The sequence below is a fragment of the Anomaloglossus baeobatrachus genome, chromosome 5 (assembly GCF_048569485.1).
Source record: "Anomaloglossus baeobatrachus isolate aAnoBae1 chromosome 5, aAnoBae1.hap1, whole genome shotgun sequence".
NCBI classification, from domain to species: Eukaryota; Metazoa; Chordata; class Amphibia; order Anura; family Aromobatidae; genus Anomaloglossus; species Anomaloglossus baeobatrachus.
The window spans coordinates 469,310,258-469,338,195 of NC_134357.1; the positions used below are offsets into that span (position 1 = coordinate 469,310,258).

At 43.7% G+C, this 27,938-nt stretch overlaps 1 protein-coding gene across 1 annotated transcript in view; it reads left to right on the forward strand.

Moving 5' to 3' along the window:
- Positions 1 to 27,938, forward strand: part of EYA2 (EYA transcriptional coactivator and phosphatase 2) — a 196,089-nt gene that overhangs the window by 94,851 nt on the left and 73,300 nt on the right. Inside the window, exons 3-5 of the mRNA XM_075347860.1 lie at positions 9,435 to 9,483; positions 10,415 to 10,557; positions 15,091 to 15,207. Coding sequence (XP_075203975.1) covers positions 9,435 to 9,483; positions 10,415 to 10,557; positions 15,091 to 15,207 — 309 coding nt within the window. The remainder of the gene's footprint in view (positions 1 to 9,434; positions 9,484 to 10,414; positions 10,558 to 15,090; positions 15,208 to 27,938) is intronic.

Here is a 27,938-nt window from a genome sequence, read left to right on the forward strand (position 1 = left end):
TGGGTCTTTATTAGCTCGAATCAAACATTCTGTGTCTTCATCTCTGCCATGACAAATATTTTAGAATTGGAAAAGGAGAATGTGTCTAAGCTGCTACAGCACATTTAAAGGGGTTGTACACAACTTTTTCTTATAGATGGACTATACTTTGGCACACAAATCAATATCTGATTGTGGGGGTGCCTCGGAAATGTCTGGTGGGGGTGCGACTGTTACTGGCGAAATCCGTAAGTTCTTGGATGCTAAGGATAGGCCATTAAAAAAAATAAATAAATTAATTAAAAAAGTAGTGGACAACCCCTTTTATGTGATCTGTACAGTAAGGTGAGCTCAGAAGAGCATAGATAAGAGTTACAAACTCCCTGTCGGACCATCCTAGCCGGTTAACTCATTCTGCAGCCAACAATAAACAATTCAACAAAGAAGCTACAAAAGGCAAACGGTACAAAACTTTTAACAAAACCTATTTGCAAAAATAGTTCCAAAAATACATTCAATGTTATTTAAAAAAAAAAACAAGAAAAACAGTTGAACAAGCAGTTTAAAGTGTTTTTGGGATTATACGTAAACCTATTGAATGTTCTCAGTGAGAGGAACAAAATTATAATCTTGTGATACCTCTTCACAAGATTATAATTTTGTTCCTCTCACTGAGAACGTTCAATAATTTTTCAACTGGTTAACACGGTACCAAAACCTTTTCACTTGTAACTAAAAATTGGGTTTATATGTATACTCACTGAAAAATTAGATGCGTGATCGTATAGGTTAAAAAATGAAAGAATGCGAATAACCGAAGAAAATAGTGTGCCGCAATGTGCATGTTAGACTTTACGGATTATTTTGGGGGTTTTTTGTATTTCTCATAGTTGCAGATTTTAGCACATCAGTTTTGCACAAAAATTGAGTGACTTTCGTCAATCTTGTGCTGCTCTTGGCACATTTCCAAAAGTGAATATGGCGTTGACTTCATTCAGATGTCTGTTTTCTTTATGTACAAGAAAAACAGACCAATTTTTTCCAATGACAGTTTGATAAGAGTTTGGTGCGAATGCCATCAGTTTTCTTGTACTTGGGAAAAAAAAGATTCTCTATTATTTTCCTATCTAGAAGTCCATGAAAACTGAACCATATTCAGATGCCTTCAGAGTGCTTCATGATTTTTTTCTTTAAACAGACTCCTAGACTTGCATTGCCGATTTTGATCCAATCAATATTGAACAGGTCTCCATGATTTTGCATGGACCACCTGGTCTGAGGAAGGCATTAGACATGTGAACAGCCCCAAAGACTACCAGGTACAAATGCGATCTGTAAAAAAAAACAGATAGCACTCGTGCATGAAAAACTGATGTGTGAATGCGGCCTTAGTCAGCTTGGGAAGGACCAATTGAATCCCCCACACATTTTAACTATACCTTACACCACAAGTTGGAGTATATTGGAGTGTGTGATCCGACAAAACATTGGATCACACTCAGTCTAATGTTATTCTATGGGGCCGCTCACGTCAGAGCCGATCCAAGGAAAACAATCGCTGCATACTCCAAGTTTGATCCGATTATCATCGGATTGCACTCAGATGCTATCTAAATGCAGTCCAGTTTCCGCACACTGGAGAAGATGGAGAAATTTTGTTCTCCATCTTCTCCTCTTCTCCTCAGTGTTTTCTCTGTTTCTCACATCTAACAGACTCTGACCGCACTAAGCTGACACTCTGACCAGAGTTTGATCAGTGTCATTTGCATTCAGCCCGATTCTCTCGGATGATTAAATTTACAAGTCGTGTGACCCTAAGTTTCATAAATTATTAAACCATAAAGCGTCAGTAAATTCCCCCCTCCGCCTTTGTTTTTCAGTCTCAAACCATTTTCAACATCTTCCCTTGCTGTCAGTGTATGGAAACTTTGTATCATTTAGGCTAAGTTCACACATCCTGTGTTTTCAATCCGTCAGGTCCGTCAGCAACGGATCAGTCATTTTCAAGATGTCAACTGATGCAACTGATGTGTTTTTCACAGGATTCCTTTCACAGGAATCCTGTGAAAAAACCGATCAGTTGCGTCCGTTACATCCGCTGTGCGTCCGTTTTTTGACGGATCAGTCATGATCCGTCTGTGTTTGGGACAGCCCAGTGGGCGTGCCAAGCATGCTGGGCATGCTCAGTAGAGCATGACGGAATCCTGCGCAGGATTCCGTTGTAAGACGGATTACAACGGAATCCTGCACCATAGACATACATTGCAAGTGTGGCGGATGGCGACGGATTCCTGCGCGGCGCGTTAATTTTGACGGCCCGAAAAACGTTACATTCTGCGTTGCTCCCCGTTCAGCGGTCAGTCAAAAACGACGGACCGCGACGCAGCGGATGCAACGCAGGGTCATCAGTCGCAATCCGTCGCTAATATAAGTCTATGGGGAAATACAGGATTCCTGCAAAAAATTTTGCAGGGTACCGTAATTCCCCAAGGCGACGGATTGTGACTGATGCAAAACACAGGATGTGTGAACTTAGCCTTAGTTGAAAACACTGCTGTGTGTTTGTTACAATTCTTTCCAGTTCAAGCAGCTCTGTAAATATAGTCTCGATTCTTAGCTGATATAGTTTCTCTTTAGGCTAAGTTCACACATCCTGTGTTTTGCATCAGTCACAATCCGTCGCCTTGGGGAATTACGGTAACCTGCAAAATATTTTGCAGGAATCCTGTATTTCCCCATAGACTTCTATTAGTGACGGATTGCGACTGATGACCCTGCGTTGCATCCGCTGCGTCGCGGTCCGTCGTTTTTGACTGACCGCCGAGCGGGTAGCAACGCAGAATGTAACGTTTTTCGGGCCGTTGAAAACAACGCACCGCGCAGGAATCCGTCGCGATCCGCCAAGCTTGTAATGCATGTCTATGGTGCAGGATTCCGTTGTAATCCGTCTTACAACGGAATCCTGCGCAGGATTCCGTCATGCTCTACTGAGCATGCCCAGCATGTTTGGCACGCCCACTGGGCTGTCCCAAACACAGACGGATCATGACTGATCCGTCAAAAAACGGACGCACAGCGGATGTAACGGACGCAACTGATCAGTTTTTTCACAGGATTCCTGTGAAAGGAATCCTGTGAAAAACACATCAGTTGCATCAGTTGACATCTTGAAAATGACTGATCCGTTGCTGACGGACCTGACGGATTGAAAACACAGGATGTGTGAACTTAGCCTTACTGATACATTTTAGCAAACCCTCCGTTTGAGCAGGATGGAAAGACCTTATGATGTGGGAATTTGGCTCATCCCTTGTGTAAGGGGTGCATTCAGTTTGCTTGCACTTTGTGGCCCAATAAACACCCCCAGATTTGTTATCTATGTACAGCCAGCATCGCAGCCGCTCAGGCGTTGTGTTCGCTGACATTATGCTGGAAGGTTTGGGGAAGCCATGACTCCGTTATGGAACAGTAATCAGATTATTAGCTGCAGATACTGGCACATAAAAGCTTAGTGAGATGCATCCAGAGTCTGCAGGGAGGCTGGGTCACCCGAGGTCACGGGCTGGAACATTCAGCTGTTATTGGTCTTCTAACTGGTGGACACGCTTCTTGTTCTGCCCGCTCTGGAGTCGCTGGTTCCTTCTTCTTCGAATGCCGCATTCCTGATTTGGGCCGCTATGAAATGTCTCCAGACATAACCCATTGTTTTAGGGAATAATTCCATGGGAAATTACAATGGGTCGCCATTCCAGCTTTACCAGAGTCCTAAATGGCAGATCTGTCTAACAGGGCAAGTACTCATGGGAGCGCCTGTCACTTTACACTTGGAAACACTGGACAGAAAACCTATGTAAAATTATGTCAGGACTATTTTGAAGGACTTTATTTTTCCCCAGATCTTAAGCCGAAAAGCTCTTCAGATTCCACCTCAAAAACTGCTTTAAAAACTCTTAGAAAACTTTTCAAACTCATGTCTGCACATTGTCTTTTTCAGGAGTATTTCGCTCGCAAACCGCCTGAAAAACTCCGCAGAAACTCAACAGCAATGTCAAAACAACACGCTCACTATTTGGTTACTTCTTTTAACAGCTTCAGGATTCGGAAATCTTGGAGCAGTTAAAAGAAGCAACATGTTCATTTTTACAAACGAAGCAGTCCACGTTTTATAATAGAAAATTTAGGCAAAAGACAGGAGCGAGTGCAAAGATGCTGGTGGAGCCACTTCAAGAAACAAGCAAAGCGGCTCTGTGAAGAAAACTCTGGCACTTCCGCCTTTGTATTTAAGACGTCGTGTGCACATAAGCCCACATATGGAAAATCCAATTGTTTATATGATACTTTTTTTAGATATTATTTATTTTAATTTTTTTTCTAAAGAGGTTTTGGAAAACTTCTGGGGGGATCCTCAAGGAAACCTCTCCAAAATAGGTACTGTCAAATTAAAAGGCTGCAAAGAACACTTAGGGAAAATCTCTTCATGCGTATGTACATACGACGTCTTTATTCTCCCAATGGACCTGATAAAGTTTTCCTAGGCCTCCTTCACACATCCGTGTCTGTGGTATGTGTGATGTCCATTTTCACATGTACCGGAGACCCGGGCACACGTAGACCCATTAAAATCAATGGATTTGCGCACACGTGCGTGTTTTCACGTGGACCGTGTGTCCATCTGGAGTATACGTGTGTTCTACACGACATGTCCCATTTTTCTCCTGCAGCATGGGTGTCGCACTGTAGCATCAGTTTGACACGTACTGGAGAAAACACGTCTGTGAAATAAAATGCTTTTCTATACTTGTCTGTCTCCAGTACTGCTGTCTCTAGCACTGTTGTCACTTGCTTCCGACGCCCGCTCATTTTGCTCTTCACATATTCACTGCACCTTGGACCTGAAGCAGCAGCAGTGCTGGAGACAGCAGCACCATGGACAGGTAAGTATACCAACTCATGCTGTCCGTGTGCTATGCGGATGTCACACATATAGCACACACTGAACACACACACGGACACACGCACACACATACGCACCTACACCACGGCTGTGCAAAAAATGTGTTTTGCACGGACGCATGAAAGAGGCCTGAGGCAAAGTTTTGTAGTTTTCCCATAATTTTTGCAGCAGGCTTTTTTCTGATATTTAAATTATGACTAGTGAACAACTTCCTTCCACCTGAGAAAATGAGCGTGCTGATTGTTTACACCACTATATGGTTTTCAAATATTGATGCTGTTAAAGGAAGTAAGAAAAGACTGAAGATGCGCACAGCAATGTCATTTTTACATTGCTGTGCACCAGGTTCATCTTTAGCAGCAGTTTCAGGAATCCACCTGAAAAAGATGTTGTGTGCGCATGCCCCAAAACTGCTTCAGGAAAAGAAAAAAATCCTACAAAACCTCCCAAAAAATGAGTTTCTAAAGCCATTTCTGCTTGAAAACGCATGTTTTTTTTAACTCCTGATAAAACCCCAGCATACTCCATTTACAACTTTGTTGATATTCACCCTGAATTAGCAGCTAACTGTACAGCTTGATATGAGGATGACTCTAGATGATACGGTAGTAATGGTGATTGTTAAGTACACGCTGGCCGTCAGACACTTTTCTAGTAGTTTTCTAGTAGTTCTCTGATGACCCATCAGCAGAGGTTACATGTGATTCTTCTCCAACCCCCTCAGCCTCAATTAGTTGGAATTCTGCACTTTTCTTGGCAGACGTCCTCTGTAAATGCAAGCGGCAATTAAACAGATTTTTCTCTCCCTCGTGTTGAGGGAAAGTTTAATTATTATTTTTTCCTAGATAAAGAAAAGAAATCCTCTTCCAAAGATAGTTTTACATATTCAGATTATCAAATCCTCTTTATTTTACACTAGTGAGTATTTAGTAATTCACACATATGGATGACCAAATACTGCCACGTGATTGAGGTTTTAGGCCACATGCAGACATTGAGTATTTGATGAGTTTTTTACCTCAGTATTTTTGCCCAAAACCTGGAGCAGAACAATCAGAGGAAAAGTATAATAGAAACACGGGCACCACTTCTGGATTTATCACCCACTCCTGGTTTTGTCTTAGGCTATGTGCGCACGTTGCGTCGGAGTACCTGCAGTTTATTCTGCACGTTTTCCTTCCCTTGGTTTTTGACCAAATGGCTTTTGACCATTTTTTAGTGCTAAAAACGCATGCGTTTTTACCGCATTTTTAGTGCGTTTTTAGCGCTTTTTACCTGCGTTTTCACCTGCGTTTCTGCAGATGCGTTTTTTAGATCAAGACACTGAGAAATAAAGTTGAATTAGTCAAAAAGAATGAAAAAAGAGAAAAAAAGTATAAAATTAACTTTTAATAAAACTATATGGGAAATTATCAATTTTAATGGAAAAATAGTGGTTATGCACATTTTATAAGAAAAATAGGTGAAGTTTCTAATTTATTAACATTTAAATTTTCGGTTATTGTGTGTGTGTAAAGGAACATTAGAACCCATTAATTTTTGACCAGAAAAGCATGCGTTTTTGGATCCAAAAACGCAGTGGAAAAGCAGGTAAAAAGCATGAAAAACGCAGGAATTGTGCTTTTGGTTGCATTTTGCCGTTTCTCATTGACTCCAATGTTAAGGAAACGCTGCAGAAATGACAAAAACAACTGACATGCTGCTTCTTTTTCAGCATGGTTTTTGACCACAAATATGCAAATTAAACGCTGCAGAAAAAAAAGCAAAGTGCAGACAGGATTTCTGCTTTTCCCATAGACTTTGCTGGCAATCAAAAACGCATGCGTTTTAGCGCAAAAACGCTGCTGCTAAAAACGCTGCAGAAACGCGGAAAAAAACGCAACGTGCGACATAGCCTTACAAATACTGAGGTAAAAAACTCAACATGTAAATGTGACCTTATAAAAGCACAAGTGAATCCTTACCCTAAGGCCACATTCACATGTTGAGTATTTGGTAAGTTTTTCACCTCGGTGTTTGTTGCCAAAACCAGGAATGGGTGATAAATCCCGAAGTGGTGCCCATGTTTCTATTATACTTTTCCTCTGATTTGTTCCACTCCTGGTTTTGTCTTACAAATAATGAGGTAAAAAAACTCACCAAATACTCAACGCATGCATGTGGCCTTAAGCCTGCTTTACACGGGACGACCGATTGTGCGATTTCACAATCGATCGTACCCGCCCCCGTCGTTTTTGCGTCACGGGCAAATCGCTGCCCGTGGCGCACAAACTCGTTTAACCCCCGTCACACGTACTTACCTTCCATACGACCTCGCTGTGGGCGACGAACGTCCACTTCCTGAAGTGGGAGGGACGTTCGGCGTCACAGCGACGTAACACAGCCGCCGGCCAATAGAAGCGGAGGGGCGGAGATGAGCAGGACGTAAACATCCCGCCCACCTCCTTCCTTCCACATAGCCGGCGGGTGCCGCGGGGCAGAGGTAAGCTGCTGTTCATCGTTCCCGTGGTGTCACACTGAGCAGCGTGTGCTACCCCGGGAACGATGAGCAACCGGCGCCATTTTAATTTAACGAGATTATGAAACCAAGCGACGAGTACACGACTCACGATTTGTGAGCGATACTGCGTCGCTCGGAGGTGTCACACAGCCCGACGTCGTAAGCGATGCCGGATGTGCGTCACAAAAACCGTGACCCCGACGATCTATCGCACGAAAGCTCGTCTCGTATAAAGCACCCTTTAGGGTTTGTACACGCAACCTCTTTGCCTGGTGGATTCCCCCTGCAAAACCACTAAAGAAAAGCCAAAAGTGATGAACATATGCACTGCAATGTAAAAACGACATTGCTGTGCACGTTACACCTTTTGTCACTTCTTTTACCCTTTTCAGGGTTTGAAAGCCAGAAATCAGTTAAAAGTAGTGACCCGTCCAGTCTTCTGGTGGCTTCTACTCTGAAGCTGCCACTATGTTATATGAAAAACTATTGGTAATGTTGTGCAAAAACCCCGAAGAAAAGATGTCACAGAAGAGTGTTATTTTTGAAGCGTCATCTTGTAGCAAAAATGATGCCAAAAGACGCCATGCATACACAGCCTTAAAGACATATTCCCATCAGCAAAAACCTACCTCAGTATATAGTAGGTAACAAAATAATATTATCAAATACCTTTCATTAGAAATGTAGTACATTTTTCCTGATTAGCTATGTTGCTTACCTCATGTGCAGGGCAGTGCATTATCTATGGTTTCGACCACTCATATAGTGACAGTTAGGGAGTTGCTTGAGGTTGTAACCATGGATACCTACGCAACGTTAATGCCCTGCACATGAGGTAAGCCACATAGCTAATCAGGAGAACTATACTACATTTCTAACTGGAAGTATTTGGTGATATTATTACTCAAACTACACATTAAAATAGGATCTTTGAGATGGGAATACCCCTTTAACGTCCATTTACACTGCACGATCATGCTGATAGTCCTGCCAATCACTCAGTGTTTGAGCAAAATGTTTGTTCATTAGATGAAATAATCTTTTGTGCTGCACAAAATATCATTGTTCTCGGCAGCACATTGTGCTGTGTAAACAGGACTAGTGCTGCAGAGAGCAATGGCAGCCTAGGCGCACTGGAGGATCCACAGATCAGTATCTGGTTGGCCGGTGGATACGGGTTATTAAACCCGAACGTCTGCTCAACAAACAAGCAACTGATCGGCAGTCGATTAGTGCATCATATTGACCCATGAAAAAGACCTTTAGAATCATTCACAATGTTACATCCTCCATTCTGCCCCTGGGGACCACCTCTTCTGTCAATGGTATGGCCAGCCATTTCTTCATTAAATCTTTTATGGAAAGCAGGATGACAACCTATATGACAGCTATCACAGCTCACACGGTGGTTGTCAGTTTAAATATGGGACTCCAGATAGGACAGTTTGATCACTAGAGGTCCCACCGATCTGGAGAACAGGAGTAACGTTTCACACACGTGTAGTGCCGCTCCATTCAAAGTCTATTGGACTAACAGAGATGGCCACGTGCAGCGCTCCACTATGTCCTACAGTCCCATATATCATTAAAAAAAAAACCGAAAAAAACCCTGCAATCCTGATGATACTTTATTCCAAAGGAGGACACGAGTATCTTATTCTCATAGGGGTCCCAGCGCTAGGACCCCCAGAGATTATACACTGCAGTTGTATTATTGAGAACAGTCCTTTAAAATAAAAAGGCTTCTTCTGACTACTTATTGGGCAGCGGGTGACATACTGATCTATCTTTACCTCCTCTCCAGTAAGCGGTGTGTTTCTGATGACTGGGAGTATCCACAGTACTAGAATGAGTAATGACACGGGGGGTGTACATGTACATTTTGTTCTATATTCAGCATGTAGACTGCACATCTTGTATATTGTCCCTCCGGTGTCGGCACAGAATCCAGCGCTGGGTTCAGGCCGAGGTGATAAACATTTTCTTATTTCTTTCTTTAAGGCAACAGCAAAGAATCCCAGCAATTTGCACCTGAACTGAATTACCCAAGGTAAGCGGAGTGCTGCAAGTTATGTGGAGCTCGGCGAAGGTGTCAGACTTTTCTGATTGTGTAGTGACTGGAGCGGAGATGTCTGCAGGGTAGCAGGCTAAACATCAATATGGCGGTGGTAACTTTTGTACAAGTTATTAGTCTAAGGCTATGTTCACATGTTGCAGATTTGGTTGCAGACAATCTACACCCAAATCTGCGTGTACTGGCAGGAAAAATGTGTGGTTTTGTAATGATATGCGCACATGATGTCTTTTTAAAGTGTGTACACCCCGTCACCCACCTGAAAAAGTACATAATAGACGTAAAATGTCAAAACGACTTGCTGTTCATATGTTCAGGCTCCTGTCCTCAGGTTTTGTAGTCTGACAGCAGCATGATGTAGGGGCAGAGACCCTGATTCCATATCTGTATCACTTAGTTTACTGGTTGAAGCAGTTGTGATACAATCAGTTGCAGATTTAGCAGCACTTGGTATGTTGAGCTGTGAATAACCCTGCCCCCACCACTGATTGGTAGATTTCTGTGTATACTGTACATTGCCAATCAGTGGTGGGGGTGGAGTTGGACTAAGGCACAAGACACATAGTCCTGTAGTGATAATCTCCTACTGATAAAACACTGATTTTATTGAAATAGCAAAACACAGCCCAGTAAGTGTCACATCGCTCGAATCAGAGTCTCTGTCCCTACATCATGCTGCTTTTAGATTACATAGTAAAAACCTGCTGACAGATTAAATTAAAAACGTGACTGGTCCATTCTTCGTACGGCTTGAAAGCCTCTTAGTGTTTTATGTATACAGCTAAAAAATAAAAAACTTCAGCAGCAAAAATCTCATTCTCAATACTGGACAAAATTATGTAGTTACTGTTTAATGGATGAAGTTTAGCATGCTGTGTAAAATCCTAATTTTTGTGTTGCTTTGCAGGCATTACCCCCATATAGTTTCCCCCCCATCCATCCCAGCGATGGCTGCCTATGGACAGACCCAGTACAGCGCAGGCATACAGCAGGCAGCGGCATACTCCACGTACGCTCCCCCCGGACAGGCTTACGGCATCCCATCTTACAGTAAGTCTCGCACCACGTGAACTCCGCCATGGTTTGTGTCTCTAATATAAAGATATCCTGAAACCCTCACACGTTATAATGCTGACTGTGGGGGGAGCCGGTTCATCAGCAGATCCTGTGGTTTGGTGTTTAGTAATGGGGGAATGGTTGCTATCAATGTGAAGCCATTCACTGTATCCCTCTGACACACCACAAATGGCTTCCTGCCCGGCTTCAACCTCGAGCAACTATGCGGTTAAAGAAAAAGGGTCAGGGAATGGAGGCCAACATTTTACTGACCAGCAACAATGCTTGGTATCCGACTGGGGACATCTGCCAAAGATGAACGCTGCTTCAATTCCTGGCAGAACTGACAAGACCTCATTCCTGAGAGTGCAGAAATCGCAGGACGTTAAATCACACCCTCATCTACAAAGTGTCAGTCTGCCCTATAGGGGCAGGAACATGGGGGAATAGGCACACATGGGGGGGGGGGGAAAGCCCCAGTCAGACGGCACAATCAGCAGCCAGAAACGGAAATGTTACATTCCATGAAACTGGAAGAAATTATCCCGCCTGTCTGATCCTATGAAAAGCTGATTTTCAGAATATAGATCACCACCAAACAGAAGTCCTCCCTCTGCAGTCATAGGCCGGTTTCAGACGTCCGTATTTAATCAGGTACGAGTCACACGCATAGTTATGGTCACACGTGTGTCATACATGTGTTACACATGTGTCATACGTGTGTTACACGTGTGACATCCGTGTTTGCATACGTGTGACACATACTGGGTAAAACACTTGTCTCTGCAATGAAAAGATGTTCTATATTCACCTGTATCCAGCGATGCTGTCTTCTGCTCTGCTGCCTCCCTCTCCTAACCCCCGCTCATTAGTTTAATTGATTATTCACTGCCAGAGGATTTGGAATCAGGAGTATCGCGGGGACAGTGCCGGACAGCACCGCCGAGGACAGCACCGCCGGTGACATGTGAGTATACAGCAGTTTGTGCAGTGACATCCAGGGGGTCATCAGAGTTCCCAATGAACTCTCATGAACCCCTGGAAGTCACCATCGTGACACTCGCTGTAGCGCAGTTGTCGCAGGGGTGTCATCGGGAGGTCATCAGAGTTCATTGGGAAATCCGATGACCTCCTGAGCGTCCCTGTACATACACTGCTGGCAGGATACTCACCTGTCACTAGCGATGTCCCCAGTGATACTGTCCTCGGCGGTGCTGTCCTCGGCGGTGCTGTCTCCAGCGCTGTAACCGCGATCCACCTGCTCCTAGCTGCTCACTGAAGTGAATAATCAATGAAAATAATGAGTGGGGGTCAGGAGCGGGAGGCAGCAGAGTCGGAGACAGCATCGCTGGATACAGGTAAATATAGAAAATCTTTTTATTTAAAAACCCACTAAAATATTGCAACATTTCTGCTAATAATTCAGGAGTAGGTAAAACAGTCAAGGAAAGGAACTGGAGCACAAATGCGCAAAAATGTGGGCACTTTTTTTTAAATCGCAATTGACCAATCAGCCGTAAACCACAGGCGGACACATGAAATGGACTTTGTTATTTGCGCCAAATTTTTATATTTAATGTGCGGCTTTTTCAAACAGGCGAAAAATAACATAGTAAAGTTAAAAAAAACCCTAAATGTCTGGAGTAAAAATATTAACATGTTCACGACTGAACAACTTTATGAAAAATGTATTGAATTCCCATAAATAATCTGAAAGTTCTTAAATATCCAGAAATTTCTAGAGTCTTTATACCCCGAGGTAGGTGGGTCTGTGTGTGAAAGTGGGCCAGTATTAAGATACTTACTAGCATCGGGTATGACGGAACGGACACCTCATTGTGAAGCTACGACCAAAGTCCGCCGGTGTCAATCGATTCCTGGTGCATTTTTCCTGTTTGTGGCTTGTTGTGGAGACGTGAATTACTAGCAGATGTGGTGGTAATACGTGTAACGGAGGACACGGGGGTCCTGCAGGAAATATTGGGTGGAAATACAGAACTGAGTGGAGCCTATATATAATATTGGTTATTACAGAAGAGGAGCCATCGGCTGTGTTATCTCTCTCCCATCGGAGGTGAACCCGCGACTGTAAAGGTTGTGAGTCTATTGCAGCAAATAATAAATCCTAATGAAGCGGAGCGCAGTGCTGTCAGGCTGCAGACCGTCCCTTATTTCTGCTGATACGTGGAGGGATTTTTTTTTTCCAGAGTTGTTCTGCTGTTTTGAGAACTGGAAAGTTTCCAGGGAAAATACCAAGCAGTTGTTTCTCATCGAGCAGGTGAAAGTGGAACCATTTGCTACTGGATTGTGTCTTCAGGGTAGGACACATGCCGGCTCCATATGTTGCTTATAAATCGTGCAGATTACCTATTAGGGTCACCGCTCATGCAGGGCGAGGGAAAGTCTCCCACCTGGCTGCTAATCCACAACAATGAGGTGTTTCTGTTCATACAGGACAACATAAATTCAGCTCCGTTTCCCAGACACAATACAGCACGGCCGGGGGAGATGTGTACCGCTTAAGGTTGTCTTCCTACATGGTAGTTAATGGCCAACATATGCATGGGGGGCTTATCGACGGGTTCGTCTACTGTGTATGTGAGCCCCCCGGACAACTGATCATCGGGGGAAGATGTGTACCGTTCAAGGTTTGTCTTCCTACATAGTAGTTAAGACCTCCATTCACATGTTGGTCATTATCGATGGGTTCGTCTACTGTGTATGTGAGCCCCTGGACAACTGATCATCGGGGAAAGATGTGTACCACTTGAGGTTTGTGTTCCTACATAGTAGTTAAGACCCCAATGCACATGTTGACCACTATCGACGGGTTCGTCTAACGTGTATGTGAGCCCCCTGGACAATTGATGACCGGGGGAGATGTGTACCGCTTGGGGTTTGTCTTCCTACATACAGTAGTAGTTAAGACCCCCATGCACATGCACATGTTAGCTATTATCGATGGGTTCGTCTAATGTGAGCCCCCCGGACAACTGATGATCGGAGGAGATGTCAATCAGGCATGTTTGATTTTGGACTGCCGTTCGCTTTAGACATAAGTTGCTGGCAGAGATGTCTTTTTCATAGAGAACTCGAGAGCTCGGCCGCACAAGAGCTCCTGTATATTGGGCAACCGACCAGCTGGTGGCCATCTGATGTGTATGAACAAGAATGAGGGTAAACCAGCTCCCCTGCTATGCAAGACTCAGGGTGTATGTTGTAGCACATAAATCCATGTGGCAACAAGTGGATCAATCAATGAAATGAAAACAGTGGGGAAAACCTATGTCAAAGCTAGATGACAAAGAATATCTTTTAAGTTCGAAACGTTTTGGTTAATTGCAACATGAATTGGATTTTTAAATGCTTCTTCTAATAAAGTTTTTGGGATTTTTATGCAGCTGGATTTTCCCCACTTTTTATATTCCAATGTGTATGGATGACTTTACTCACGCTCACGCTAAGTAGCCTACCCAAAAAAATAAATACAAAAGTATCACCGACACCAAGTGGTTAGCACGGTTGCAGTTGCCCTGCGGCTCTGGAAACAAGGACTCAGATCTGACCAAGAGCAACCTTTGCATTTTGTGTGTTCCAGGGTTGCAGATTTACTCCCACACTATGATAAAATCTGTTATATATATATATATATATATAGTGAGCCCCGTTAGGATGAGCCATCAATATCTGAGCGGTGGGGTGAGACACCCTGACCCTCGCCAATCAGCGGCAGCCAGAACACTGCAACATCGAGAACTTTCGACTAGCAACTAGCCTAAGGATAGCCATCAATAAAAAAGTAATGGCCAATCTTAGTATGATTATTATTATTAATTATTAAGGGTACATTCAAACATCAGTGTTCCGCGGACATGTGCCATTTGCTTCTTCAATGGAAAGCACACGGCACGTTCTAGCCTGTGATGGCAAATAGATGCCATACATCTTGCATTTATGGCCTGTTCTTTACAAACATGAACTTGTGAATTCAGCTGAACTACATTCATACTACCAAGTATGGACCATGACCAGTCGCAGGTCTCCTAATCCAAATTCAACATCTTATATACAGGCATGTGTGAGGCTGACGTGTTTGGGTCAGGAGATCATTGGCTGATCCATGTCTCATACTCTGTTCTCGGACTGCGAGGATGTGTGAATTTAGCTTTTCCTTGAGTTTCCGTACAGTTTTTAGAAAGAACAGCATGGTTCATCCATAAGAGCAAGACTATTAAAGGCTATCGTAACGACAGGTTGTGTATTTGGTCTCTTTACAATTTGCCTCTTTTTTTTTTTTTTCCCCCCCATATTTACTTGCTGTCAGCTCGTCACTGGTGGGAGGTTGTACTGTTAGCCTTGTCCGTGGCTTAGAATAGAAATATTTGTGGAGATTTCCCAGTAATACGCAGCGGTCACATGGGGTCGTGTTATTTGCTCTATACTTTCCTGTTACTATGTTGGTCTTCCATGTGTCCCACCATACTGCATACATCAATCATGTTTATTTCTGTCCTTTTTCTTTTTTAGATATCAAAACCGAAGACAGTCTAAGCCACTCTCCCGGACAGAGCGGGTTCCTGAGTTATAGCTCCAGTTTCAGCACCCCACCCCCAGGACAGGCACCGTACACGTATCAGATGCACGGTATGTGCCCCGCCGGCCATGAGGTATAGAGTTATCTGAGGAACATTAGAGCTGTGGGTTTCCTGAATTCTTAAAGATATGTTTGTTTTTTATTTCATTGGGCTATGACGTGGGATTAAGTGACGTGTAATCTTCTCTGTGCGTCTGACACCTCTGTGTACAGACAAGTGATCGGCTATTGCTTCCTATTTTAGTTCATTTGTGTTGCTGATTGTAATTCTAAGTGGTCCCATACACTTCCGACTGTGATTTCACTGACAATAGTTTGGCAGATCTCTCCTGATTTTCCCATACACAGAAGCGCTCATGCTGCCTAGTGCTCCTGTCTTGACTATAAAAGACTCCTCTAGGGGAAACTTATCTTTTAACGGAAAAAAACATCAGCAGTCTGAAATCAGACATGGAGAGTTGAGAAGACCCATACACTGTAGATAGATGTCGGACAAACAATGGTTTGGCTATCTCTCCTGACTCCTCCATACACAGGAGTGCTCACTTTGCTGAGCTCTCTTGTGTTCTTTATGAAGGAGCCGCTGCCAAACTCCTCAGGCAGTGGTTTATCTCAACGAGAACAAAAGGTCCAGCAGTCTGAAATTGGACATGGAGAGTCAGGAGGTCTGAGACACAGACTATTGGTTATCGGGGTTTGGCCAATGTTAGTCTAATGTGTATGGAGGCCTTAGGGCTCGTGCTGGAAGTGATATTATTTTGCCCAAAGTCTGCAGGGTGAAGGAAGGGTTAATTGCTCAGTTATTGTTTTCAGCATTCAGCTGTCTCATAGGAATGCGCAGAATCCTCCAACATGACGTGAAGTCTAAAATCTGTGACTTGTCCTGTCTGAGACCCACAGCCCCTGCCAGCCAATCCTTCCCAATAAACACTTTGTTCTGGCTGAGAAATGTTTGGTATTTATTTAGTATTACACATCAGTGCCACTGGCTACACACAGGAGCTTGTGATCCGATGGATGACCGGGCCGAGGGCTGCACATAGGGCTCATCCTGCGATGGCCATGGCACTGACATGTCGGTATTTTTATTTTTTATATTTATTTTTTTTCTCCTCATTGATAATATATGAAAAAGTCCAATGTGCAAAAATAGGCAATTAGCAGCGCAGGCATCATACCGAAAAAATAGGGCGCAATGTATTTTCCCCCAGTTCCAAAACCTATGTAACTTGTAACTTTTTTTTTAGTATAAACAGCTTCACCTTGAATGTTGCGTACATGAATATAATATTAGTATATGTCATCTGCCCTGTGTCCATCACAGAGACCTTCCTTGTAGCTCGAGGCCTAAAGAGCGTACAGGTCATGTTTATTTTTAGGTGCTGTGTCCCTTTAAGCAGGTTGGAGGTGAGGTTACACCTTGAAGGTATGCAGCAAAGACAAAAAATGCTGTGCGTTTCCCACGCTGTAATACTTCGAGGCTTTGCCCTTTGCTACTAAGAGAAGCATGTTCCCTCCGGCCACCAGGAAAGAAATAATTATTTTCTTTCTTTTTCCCATAAATCAAGTTTTACAATAAATTTGGCCTCATTTTCCTTTTCCGCCGCCTCGCAGGGATGAGCCCCCTTTTGGAGTGACAGCCATCGACAGCTGAAAGTCCCTGACATATTTATATATTTACCCGAATCCCACGGGGTTCTCTGCTGTTTGACTCTTAACCCCTGATGGAGACTGAAGTTTTTAAGAGGAGAGGAAAACTATTTTGAAAGAAAACACTCCCCACCCCCTCCCGTAGTTCACCAGCCTCCCATCAGGACGTTTCACATGCCATCCATTTACAGGCCAGGGTAAAATACATGCAGCGTCTGTGAGCACTGCCGCTGTGATGGGTCATTTATAGCGAAATATCTCATATATCCTATACATGGATAAACACATACCAATATAGCGCAGTGCCGCCAATCGAGGATTATCAGAACAGGTGCCAGATTATAGTATTACCATAGACATGTACAGTGGCATGCAAAAGTATGGGCACCCCTGGTCAAAATCACTATTATTGTGAACAGTTAAGCAAGTTTAAGATAAACTGATCTCTAAAAGGCAAAAAGTTCAAGATGACACAATTCCTTTGTATTTTATGGCCCCCATTTTTTTTTTTATTTTCATCTTTTACATTTTTAAATTAACAAAAAAGGAAAATGAGTCAATGCAAAAGTTTGGGCACCCTGCATGGTTAGTATCTAATAGTACCTCCTTTCGCATTGTGACTCATCAGCCCAGAGCACCAGCTGACATTTTTTCTGCTCACCAATTCCTGTGTTTTAGTACATAGCTGAGTCTCTTGGCCTTGTTTCCATGTAGAATATATGGCTTTTTGGTCACAAGTTTTCCATAAAGCAACATTCTGGACAATCCTTAACCACTGAGGAAGGATTCTCCGGTCGTGATGGTTACTATACCCCCCAAACTTAACCTAAAAATAACACACCGACTGCATGCGACTTGGTTAAACAAATTGGCCACAGCAGCCTTTATTACCTATTATTAACATACTAACACAAGGGGGCGCCGTCCAACGGGCGACCCCAAACACACAATAATAAGTAACACATAATAATAATAAACGGTACATGAAACCCTATGTAGGCCCGGTCCAGAAACCCTTTCCTACACCAATATCCCTGGCCGCAACACTCCGACCCAGAGATGAGGTATTAATCACCCCACGGATTAATACCCCCCAAACTTTGCAGAACCCCGTGCCTGCAATTTCCCGGAACCCAGAGACACCATACCAAGACAGTGCCTCTCGGTCCAGCCAGCAATCCCTTACAACCGCTTCTGGACCAGACCTACCCCCGCTGCTGCGATGAAACATACATCCTTTTCACGATAATTTCTTTTTTTTTACTTTTTTTTTTTTTAACATAGTTAAAACCAACTCACAAACACAAAGGGGGGGTGGGCGGGAATCTGTCGCTGGCGAGAGTCCAAAGGGGAGGTAAGACCCTCCCTAATCACTTATATACTCCCCCCTCCTCCCCTACAGGGACCCTTTTTCCACCAATCCCCTATATCTTCCCATAATGCCCCTCATTATAACTTTATTAACCCCTCACTCCCTCCCTTCCCTCTGGTCATGTCACCCCTCCCCCCTATGGGGTCCATGGCTTTCTTTCCAAACAGTAGAGAGGCTGTGTCGCCCGGGGACCAGGGGGTACTCAGATCCGGGCCACGGGGTCACTTCTGTGGGTATCACGGTGGCGTGACCCGGTCTCTGATCCCAGGCTCCACATTAAAAGGGGGTTTGTTAAGGGAGATTGTCCGTGACGCCACCCACGGTTGTGGTGATTGTGGAACACCACCGCTGCTCTGGACGGGGATCCCGGGAGTGATGATATGGAGCAGCTAGATGTTATTTCTCCCCTCCGTGGGTAGGGGGGGTTGGTTGTCCCGGGGCCCGGTGATGGGGTAAGCAGGGAGCAGTGCTGTGGTGCGGTGCCCGAGGGCACGGGCGTACTCACAAGTATTTCACACGGAGTCACTGGTAAACTAGGAATTGACGGTGTCCGCAGCCTTCGGTACGGGGGTGTTAGTGTCCCACACACAGTGCAGCAGCTCCTGTTCTTTCCCTGCAGCCAGGTGCCTTTCTCTCCACTCTCTTCCTCCTTCTCCTCAGCCGGGAACGGGGAAAACACTCCCCTGTATTGATCCGGGTCACCCAGGTACCGGGGGGCCACTACCCTGCTCCGGCTACCTCTGGCCCCTTCCTCACTAACAGCCTGTCCCGGCCCTCTCGGAGCACGCTTCACTATCAGCCTGGGAGCTACAACTCCAGACTCCTCTTCTGTCTGTTTCTCCAAACACTCTGCTCCAGCCCCTGCCCTCTGCTCTGCTTTTCTCTTACACTGGGGGATGTGGTTTGTCCTGCTGCACCGTGTGAGATCAGATTACCAAGGAGGATTAACTCTTTCTGTGACAACCTGGCTTTGCCAGGGCGTCACAAGGCCAAGCAGAGATCAACTGGTTGCTGCAAGGTCTGAGTTGATGGCACTGCTTGACATCTAATTTCAAAGAAAAATAAGCATGATGTGTTTTATCTGCTGCACTAAGATTCCTTGGATGAACCCTGTGTCTGTGGTCCACAATGTTGCCAATTCCTTGGTGTTCCCTGAACGGCACATCTTGAAACCGCAGTCTGCTTTGAAATCTTTGCCTCATAGAGACCTTGCTGATGCAGTATAACTACCTTGTGTCTTGTTACTATGCTCAAGCTTTCCATGGTTTGACCTGTAATATGAAACTGTCTTCCACAACCTCATCTTTGTAGCAGAGTTTGGCTGTTCCTTACCCAGTTTTAATCCTCCTACCCATCCATTTCTATTAATGATTGTGTTTCAACTTAAATCTGAATATGACGATCGTTATCACCAGTTTAGTGTATGAGTAACCAATTACAGTGGCATGCAATAGTTTGGGCACCCCTGGCTAAAATTACCATTATTGTGATTAGTTAAGCAGGTTGAAGATTACATGATTTCTAAAAGGCATATAGTTAAAGATGACACATTTCCTTTGCATTTTAAGCAAAAAAAAAAATTTTCATCTTATACATTTTAAACAATACAAAAAGTAAAATGTAAAAGTATTGGACACCCTTGGAGATTTGTGTGCTCAGATACCTTTGACCGAGGTTTCAGACCTTAATTAGCCTGTTAAGATTATGGTTTGTTCATCATCATAGTTAGGAAAGGCCAGGTAATGCAAATTTCACAGCTTTATAAAAACCCAGCCTCCTCCAAACCTGTGCCAAAAAATAGCAGCTATGGGTTCTTCTAAGCAGCTGCCTAGCACTCTGAAAATGGTGGAGGCCTACAAAGCAGGAAAAGACTATAAGAAGATAGCAAAGTGTTTACAAGTTGCCATTTCCTCAGTTTGCCATATAATTAAGAAATTGCAGTTACCAGGAACAGTGGAGGTCAAAATAAGGACTGGAAGACCCAGCAAAATATTTGAGATAGCTGCTCATAGGATTGATAGAGAGGCAAATCAAAGTAGTATGGTAGTATTTGGTACCATTGCCCTTCAACTGTATGACTTGGGTGAAACATTTTGGATATCCTTCCACAATAGTTGGTAGGAATTTGGGCCCATTCCTCCTGACAGAACTGGTGTAACTGAGCCATGTTTGTAGGTCGCCTTGCTCGCAGCTGCCTTTTCAGCTTTGCCCATAAATTTTCAATAGGATTGATATTAGGGTTTTGTGATGGCCACTCCAAAACACTGACTTTGTTATCCTTAAGCCACTTTGTAACCACTTTGCCAGTATGCTTCAGGTCATTGTTCATTTGGAAGACCCATTTCCGCTGAAGCTTTAAGTTCCTGGCTGATGTCTTGAGATCTTGCTTCAGTATTGCCACATAATCTTCTTTCCTCGTGATGCCATCTATTTTGTGAAGTGCACCAGTCCCTCCTGCAGCACAACAGCCCCACAATATGATGCTGCCACCCCGTGTTTCACAGTTGGGATGGTGTTCTTAGGCTTCAAAGCTTCTCCTTTTTTCCTCCAAATGTAACGATGATCATTATGGCTAAACAGTTCAATTTTAGTTTCATCAGACCACAGGAAATGTCTCCAAAAATTGAAGTCTTTGTTCCTGTGTGCCTTTGGATAATGATACAATCTTACCAGATTCTGCCAGCATTTTCACAAGGTCTTTTGCTTTTGTTCTTGGGTCGATATGTACATGTCTGACCAAAGCATGTTCATCCCTGGTGCACAGAATCTGTCACCTTCCTGAGCGGTATGATGGCTGGACATTCCCATCATGTTTGTACTTGCATATAATTATTTGTACAGATGAACGAGGCACCTTCAGTTGCACCCAAGGATGAAGCAGACTTGTGTAAGTCCACCATTCTCTTCCTGAGATCTTGGCTGATTTCCTTTTGACATTCCCATGATGCTACACAAAGAAGCAGTGTGTTTCAGGTGTGCATTAAAATAAATCCACAGTTTTGTCTCTAACTCAAATGTTGCTAATAAACCTATCAGAAGCTTCCAAAGACATGACATCATCATATGGGCTGTCCCATATTGTTTAAAGGCATAGTACTCTTAGTGTATTTAAACTTTTGACATTCCAGAAAGTAATAAAAATACCTTAAAACTTTCTCTCTCTCGTTATTCTGGCATTTGGCAAATATAAATTATTTGGTTCTTAATTGACCTAAAACGGGAAAGGTTTATTCTGAATTCATGTCAGATAGTGAGAAAAACCTGCAGATGTGTCTTCATAGATAGTGGATGTGAAATTCTGGTTTCAACTGTATGTAAAAACTGCAATGACCTGAGGGGGAAAAACAACATTTTTACTTAAAATCTGTCGGTTTATTAATCCTTTTCAGCGCAACATCTGGCCAGTGACCAAAGCACAATAAATCCAAAATGTGTCGCCGCACTGCTAATGATTTCTGGAAGTCCATAAGTTTCCAGCTTTAGAAAACTTGGAGCAGCACCGAGGATGACAGCGACCTGTAATATTTCTACCTTGTGAGATGGTAATCAGGCCGGGAATGTGCGCTGCCTTTGGCTCTGGCTTTCAGTTGACAGAGTAATTTGGGGCCATTTGGAAAGCTGTGCCCCTCGGGCTCTGTTGCGGATACTTTGCGCTGACTCTTAGAGAACGTTCATTTACCCTGAATGATCACTAATAGTTTTCTTTTTGAAGTTAACCCTTTAGCAGGAGAGTATTTCAGGCTTGTCTTGCTTACATTAGTGAGTAATCTGGAGACCGGATAACTGCGCTTTATCCAGTCCTATGTAAATACTGCGCAATGAAAATTCGTCAGCTTTCTCACAAGTTTTGTATTTCTGTTTTTCACCATTTTCAAGATGTTTGCTCTCAGTGAATAGAAATATTCTTTTTCACATTCAGGGCTGCCAATCTGACTTACTTTGCACAACTGAATGACAAATTCAGTAATTTGGAAAAGCTGGATGACCATCTCCGAAGCTGTAATATTGGAAATTGTCCTCTATTATTGTCCTATATTACTAAAAATGAGATATTAATCTTAAGCCCTCATTCAGACGTAACCTTTTTGTACTTTTGCTAAATCCGATTTTCATCCATTGTTGGTTTCTGTTTTTGTTTTTATCATTTGTTTTTAACCCCATAGCGACGGCCTAACGTCTCAAGACGTCGGAAAAACAGGGTACTTATTCTGTTCCGACGTCTTGAGACGTCAGGCCGGAAAAAGCTTGTAGCGCCCCCCAGTGACGAAAAATCTCGGGGGTTTCAGCTACCTGAGGTAGCTGAGACCCCCAAGATTATGAATCGGGGTGTTTTTTTTGGACCCCGTTAATGCGATCGCCGGTATACACCGTATACCGGCGACAACATTAAAAAAAAAAAAATGGCCGGTAAAATTGATTTATTTCTCATCTGACGTGATCAAACATGTCAGATGAGAAATAAATATAATCCTCTACTGCCCCCAAAGCCCCCGGTACCGGAGAGTCCCCCCACCACCCCTACCCCCCCTCCGGAAAATCCAAGATGGCGCCGACGCGCGCTGAAAACTGCCGCCGGCTCTGTATTCATTTCCCTCCGATCTGAAATGATCAAACATTTCAGATCGGAGGGAAATGTCCTCCCCCTGACCCCTCCTCCGGTACACCGGAGATCTCTGGTCCCCGGAGCCCCCTCCGGTTCTCCAGAGCCGCCTCCCCCCTCCCCCCTCCGGAGCGTGGAAAATGGCGGCCGCATTCATCCTACTCTTTCTGCCGCATGTGACACGTCACATGCAGCAGAAAGTTGTCCCCAGGTCCCCCCGTCACCCTCCGTCACCCCCCCCAGCCCCCGGTCATACGTTACCTGTCTGCTGGTGCTCCGGCCCCGCGATCACGCCGCCTCCTTCTCTTGAATGCTGGCGGCGCATGCGCAGACAGCGGCTGTCAGCTGGATCCCTGCAAGCAGGGATCCTGCTGACGTCGCTGATGCACAGGCTCCACTGTGGACCGGGGGAGGGTGAGTGCAGTGATCTGCAGCCACACTCCTCACATGGAGAGGCTGCTGTTCCAGAAAATGGGGGGTACGTTCTGTGAGCGTGCCCCTCATATTCTGGAATGAGGTTACTGCAGGTCACTCTGCCCTAGGTTGGACCGGGGCAGTGTGAGTGCAGTATTCTCAGATTACTGCACCCACACTGCTCATGGAGAGCTTGCTCTTCCAGAAAATGGGGGATACGTTCCCTGAACGTGCCCCCCATATTCTAGAAGATCCAGAGACGGCGTGGGACCTCAAAAATGGATTACAGCGACCGAAATTTATTTATTTACAATAAATTGGTAAAAGAGGAATGTTTCGGGGAGTTTTTTTTCAAATAAATTTTTTTTTTGTCTTTATTTTTTTCTATTTCTTGACTGGGTTAGTGATGTCGGGTATCTGTTCAGATGCCGTGACATCACTAACCCCAGGGCTTGATGCCAGGTGACATTACAGCTGGTATCAACCCCATATATTACCCCGTCTGCCACCGCACCAGGGCGCGGGATGAGCTGGAGCGAAGCGCCAGGATTGGCGCATCTAATGGATGCGCCACTTCTGGGGCGGCTGCGGCCTGCTATTTTTAGGCTGGGAAGAGTCCAATAACCATGGCTCTTCCCACCCTGAGAATACCAGACCCCAGCTGTCTGCTTCACCTTGGCTGGTGATCTAATTTGGGGGGACCCCACGTTTTGTTTTTTTTTAAAAAACGCCTGGGGAGCCCTCCAAATTGATCACCAGCCAAGGTGAAGCTGTCAGCTGTGGTTTGCAGGCTACAGCTGTCTGCTTTACCCTAGCTGGCTATCAAAAATAGGGGGGACCCCACGTCGTTTATTTTAATTAATTTTTTGGGGGGCTAAATACAAGGCTAGGCACCCTTTAGTGCCACATGAAAGGCACTAAAGGGCGCCAGCTTAGAATATGCAGGGGGTGGGACGTTATATTTGTTTGACATCTATCCATTCATCCATTGTAGCATTTTAGGCTGTGCGCCCACAATCGGGATTTGCAGCGTTTTGGGCGCAGAGTGTTTTCCCTGCGTCCATAACGCTGCATTGTGCAGTAGAAGCACAGTGGAAGGATTTTTAGAAATCCCATGCCCAATGTGCTTCTTTTCTCCGCCACATAAACCGACCTGTGGCGCAGCTTCCCGAGCCTCAGCATGTCAATTTATGCTGCGGAGATGAGTGTTCTCTGCAGGTAGCATAGAGCTCCACAGCGGCCTGAACCCAAATCGTGGGCATGGGCAGCTGCGTTCTCCCATGGACAACACTCACATCTCTGCAGGAGGCTGACACTGTGTACTAGATGCCGTGTCGCTGGATCATGGCCACATAGCCTAAAAGTGAGACATTTGTTGCTACAGCAACATTTTTGTGAAGTACCTGTGGATTCAAAATGCTACTATACTCCTGAATAAAATCCAGTTTCCAAAATGGAGTCACTTGTGGGGGGTTTCGAATGTATAGGTACCCAAGGGGCCCTGCAAATGTGACATGGTGCCCGCAATTTATCTCAACTTTTCCAGAATTCAAATGGTGCTCCTTCCATTCCAAGCCCTCCCATTTATCCAAACAGAGGTTTTTGGCCACATGTGGGGTATCCCTGTGCTCATAAGACATTGGATAACAACCTGTTGGGTCCACGGTTTGTTGTTGTCTCTTGAAAAAGTGAGAAATTTGATGCTGAAGCAACATTTTTGTGAAAAAAATGAAAATTTTCAATATGGCAACCTAAGCTTATCAAAATCTGTGAAGTATTCGTGGATTCAAACTGCTCACTATACACCTAGATAAAAGCCTTGAGGTGTCTTGTTTCCAGAATGGAGTCACTTGTGGGGGACAGCCACTGTTTAGGCACCTCAGGGGCTCTCCAAATGCAACCTGGCGTCCGCTATTGATTCCAGCCAATTTTGCAGTCAAATGGCACTCCTTCCCTTCCGAGCCCTGCTGTGCACCCAAACAGTTGATTTCCACCACATATAAGGTATCGCCAAACTCAGGAGAAATTGCACAATAAATGTTATGCTGAATATTTTCCTTTTACTCTTGTAAAAAAAAAAGCTACCTGGTTGAAATAACAATTTTGTGGTAAAATTTTATTTTTTTTTTTTCATGGCTCAACGTTATAAAATTCTGTGAAGCACCTGGGGGTTCAGGGTACTCACCAAACATCTAGATAAATTCCTTGAGGGGCCTAGTTTCCAAAATGGGGTCACTTGTGCGGGGTTTCTGCTGTTTAGGTACCTTAGGGGTCCTCCAAATGTGACATGGTGCCCGCAATCTTTTTCAGCCAAATTTCCTTTCCAAAATTCAAATATTGCCCCTTTCGTTCCAAGCCCTCCCATTTGTCCAAACAAAGGTTTCAGACCACATGTGAGGTATCACCGCGCTCATAAAAAAGTGGTTAACAAACCTTGAGGTCAAATTTTTGGAATTACCTCTTGAAAAAGTGAGAAAATTGATGCTAAAGCAACATTTTTGAGAAAATTATTAAAATTTTCAATATGACAACGTAACGTTAACAAAATCTGTGAAGTACCTGTGGATCTAAAATGCTCACTATACCCCTAGATAAAATCCTTGAGGGGTCTAGTTTCCAAAATGGTGTCACTTGTGAGGGATTTCTTCTGTTTAGGTACCTTAGCGGACCTGTAAATGCAACATGGTGCCCGCAATCTATTTCAGCCAAATTTGCTTTCCAAAATTCAAATATTGCTCCTTCTGTTCCGAGCCCTCCCATTTGTCCAAACAGAGGTTTCTGATCACATGTGGGGTATTGGCGCGTTCATAAGAAAGTGGGGAACAAGTTTTGGGGTCCATTTTGTTGTGTTATTTCTTCTAAAAGTGAATAAATTTGGGTTAGAGCAACATTTTTAGGTAAAATTTAATTTTTGCTTTTTTTTCATTCCACATTGCTTTTGTTCATGTGAAGCACCTGAAGGGTTAATAAACTTCTTGAACGTGGTTTTGAGTACTTTGGGGGGTGCAGTTTTTAGAATGGTGTCACTTTTGGGTATTTTCTATCATCTAGGCCTCTCAAAGTCACTTCAAATGTGATGTGGTCCCTAAAAAAATGGTTTTGTAAATTTTGATGTAAAAATGAGAAATCGCTGATAAACTTTGAACCCCTCTAACTTCCTAACAAAAAAAAATTTTGTTTCCAAAATTGGTCTGATGTAAAGTAGATAAGTGGGAAATGTTATTTATTAACTATTTTGTGTCACAGAAATCTCTGGTTTAACGGTATAAAAATTCAAAAGTTGAAAATTGCAAAATTTTCAAAATTTTTGTCAATATTCAATTTTTTTCATAAATAAACGCAAAAAATATTGTCCTAAATTTGGTACTAACACGAAGTCCAATATGTGACGAAAAAACAATCTCAGAATCACCGGGTTCCGTTGAAGCGTTCTAGAGTTATAACCTCATAAAGTGACACTGGTCAGAATTGCAAAATTTGGTCTGGTCATTAAAGTGAAAATTAGCTCCGTCACTAAGGGGTTAAAGTAGACGAAAAAAAATAATTCAGAGCCCTCCTACACATTAGAGATGGGAACAGTGGAAATAATAAAACAAGAGGATGGCGCCTCAAGCAATACCTTTTAAACTATGATTCGGTGTATAATAGAGAGAGTGGGGTCCTGCCAAGCGGAGGCTTACCTTTACGTTTGGTTAAAAGCACATATAACCCACCAAGAGGGTAATGGATGCGATCAACCGCTAAGTGCTGGGGTTCTGCTCCGATAGATCTTTGGATCAATTGCCAGTAAAACTAGGGATTTGCTAAAAAAACCAAACACCTTAATGGTTAGATCACGCGGGTATATAAAGAAATGTACAATTTTAATTCGGAAAAATGCGGATAATTTTTCATCTGTATTGTCGTCATCCATGTTTATACATCAGCAGTTATTAAACTTTACAAGACCACTTATAGAAATAAAGAATTGCAAAGTATTCATAAATATCGGATGCTAGACGATTAATCTGTATATTTTTAGGGTTTTTTACGCACCCATAAACTTGAATAGGCAGGTCTAATCCAAAAAATGAAAACGATTAGTCAGTAGTGATGAGTGAGCACTACCATGCTCTGGTGCTCGGTACTCGTAACTAGTGATGAGTGAGCACTACCATGCTCGGGTTCTTGGTACTCGTAACTAGTGATGAGTGAGCATTACCATGCTTGGGTTCTCGGTACTCGTAAGTAGTGATGAGTGAGCACTACCATGCTTGGGTTCTCGGTACTCGTAACTAGTGATGAGTGATCACTACCATGCTTGAGGGTTCTGTACTCGTAACGAGTAGTTGGATGCTCGGATGGGAGCGACCTGGGTACCCAAGTATAATGGAAGTCAATGGGGGTCTTCAGCGCTTTTACTGGAAATCTTCTGGAAAAATGCTCGAGTTCCCGATTGATTGCCAACATACTCGGGTGCTCGGTATTCGTAACGAGCAATAGGATTCTCTGATGTGCGCAACTCATGTACCGAGTATACTGGAAATCAATGGAAATCAGAATTAATTATTTTTCCTTCTCCTCACTCAACCCATCCAATAAGCCTATCCATCAAAGTTGATGGCTGCTCACTCTCCCCAGTCTCACAAGCTCATTGCATCAGAGTAATCCTTGACTCTGCTCTATCCTTCAAGCTACATATCCAAGCCCTTTTCAACTCATGCTGACTACAACTCAAAAATATCTCCCAGATTCATGCTTTCCTT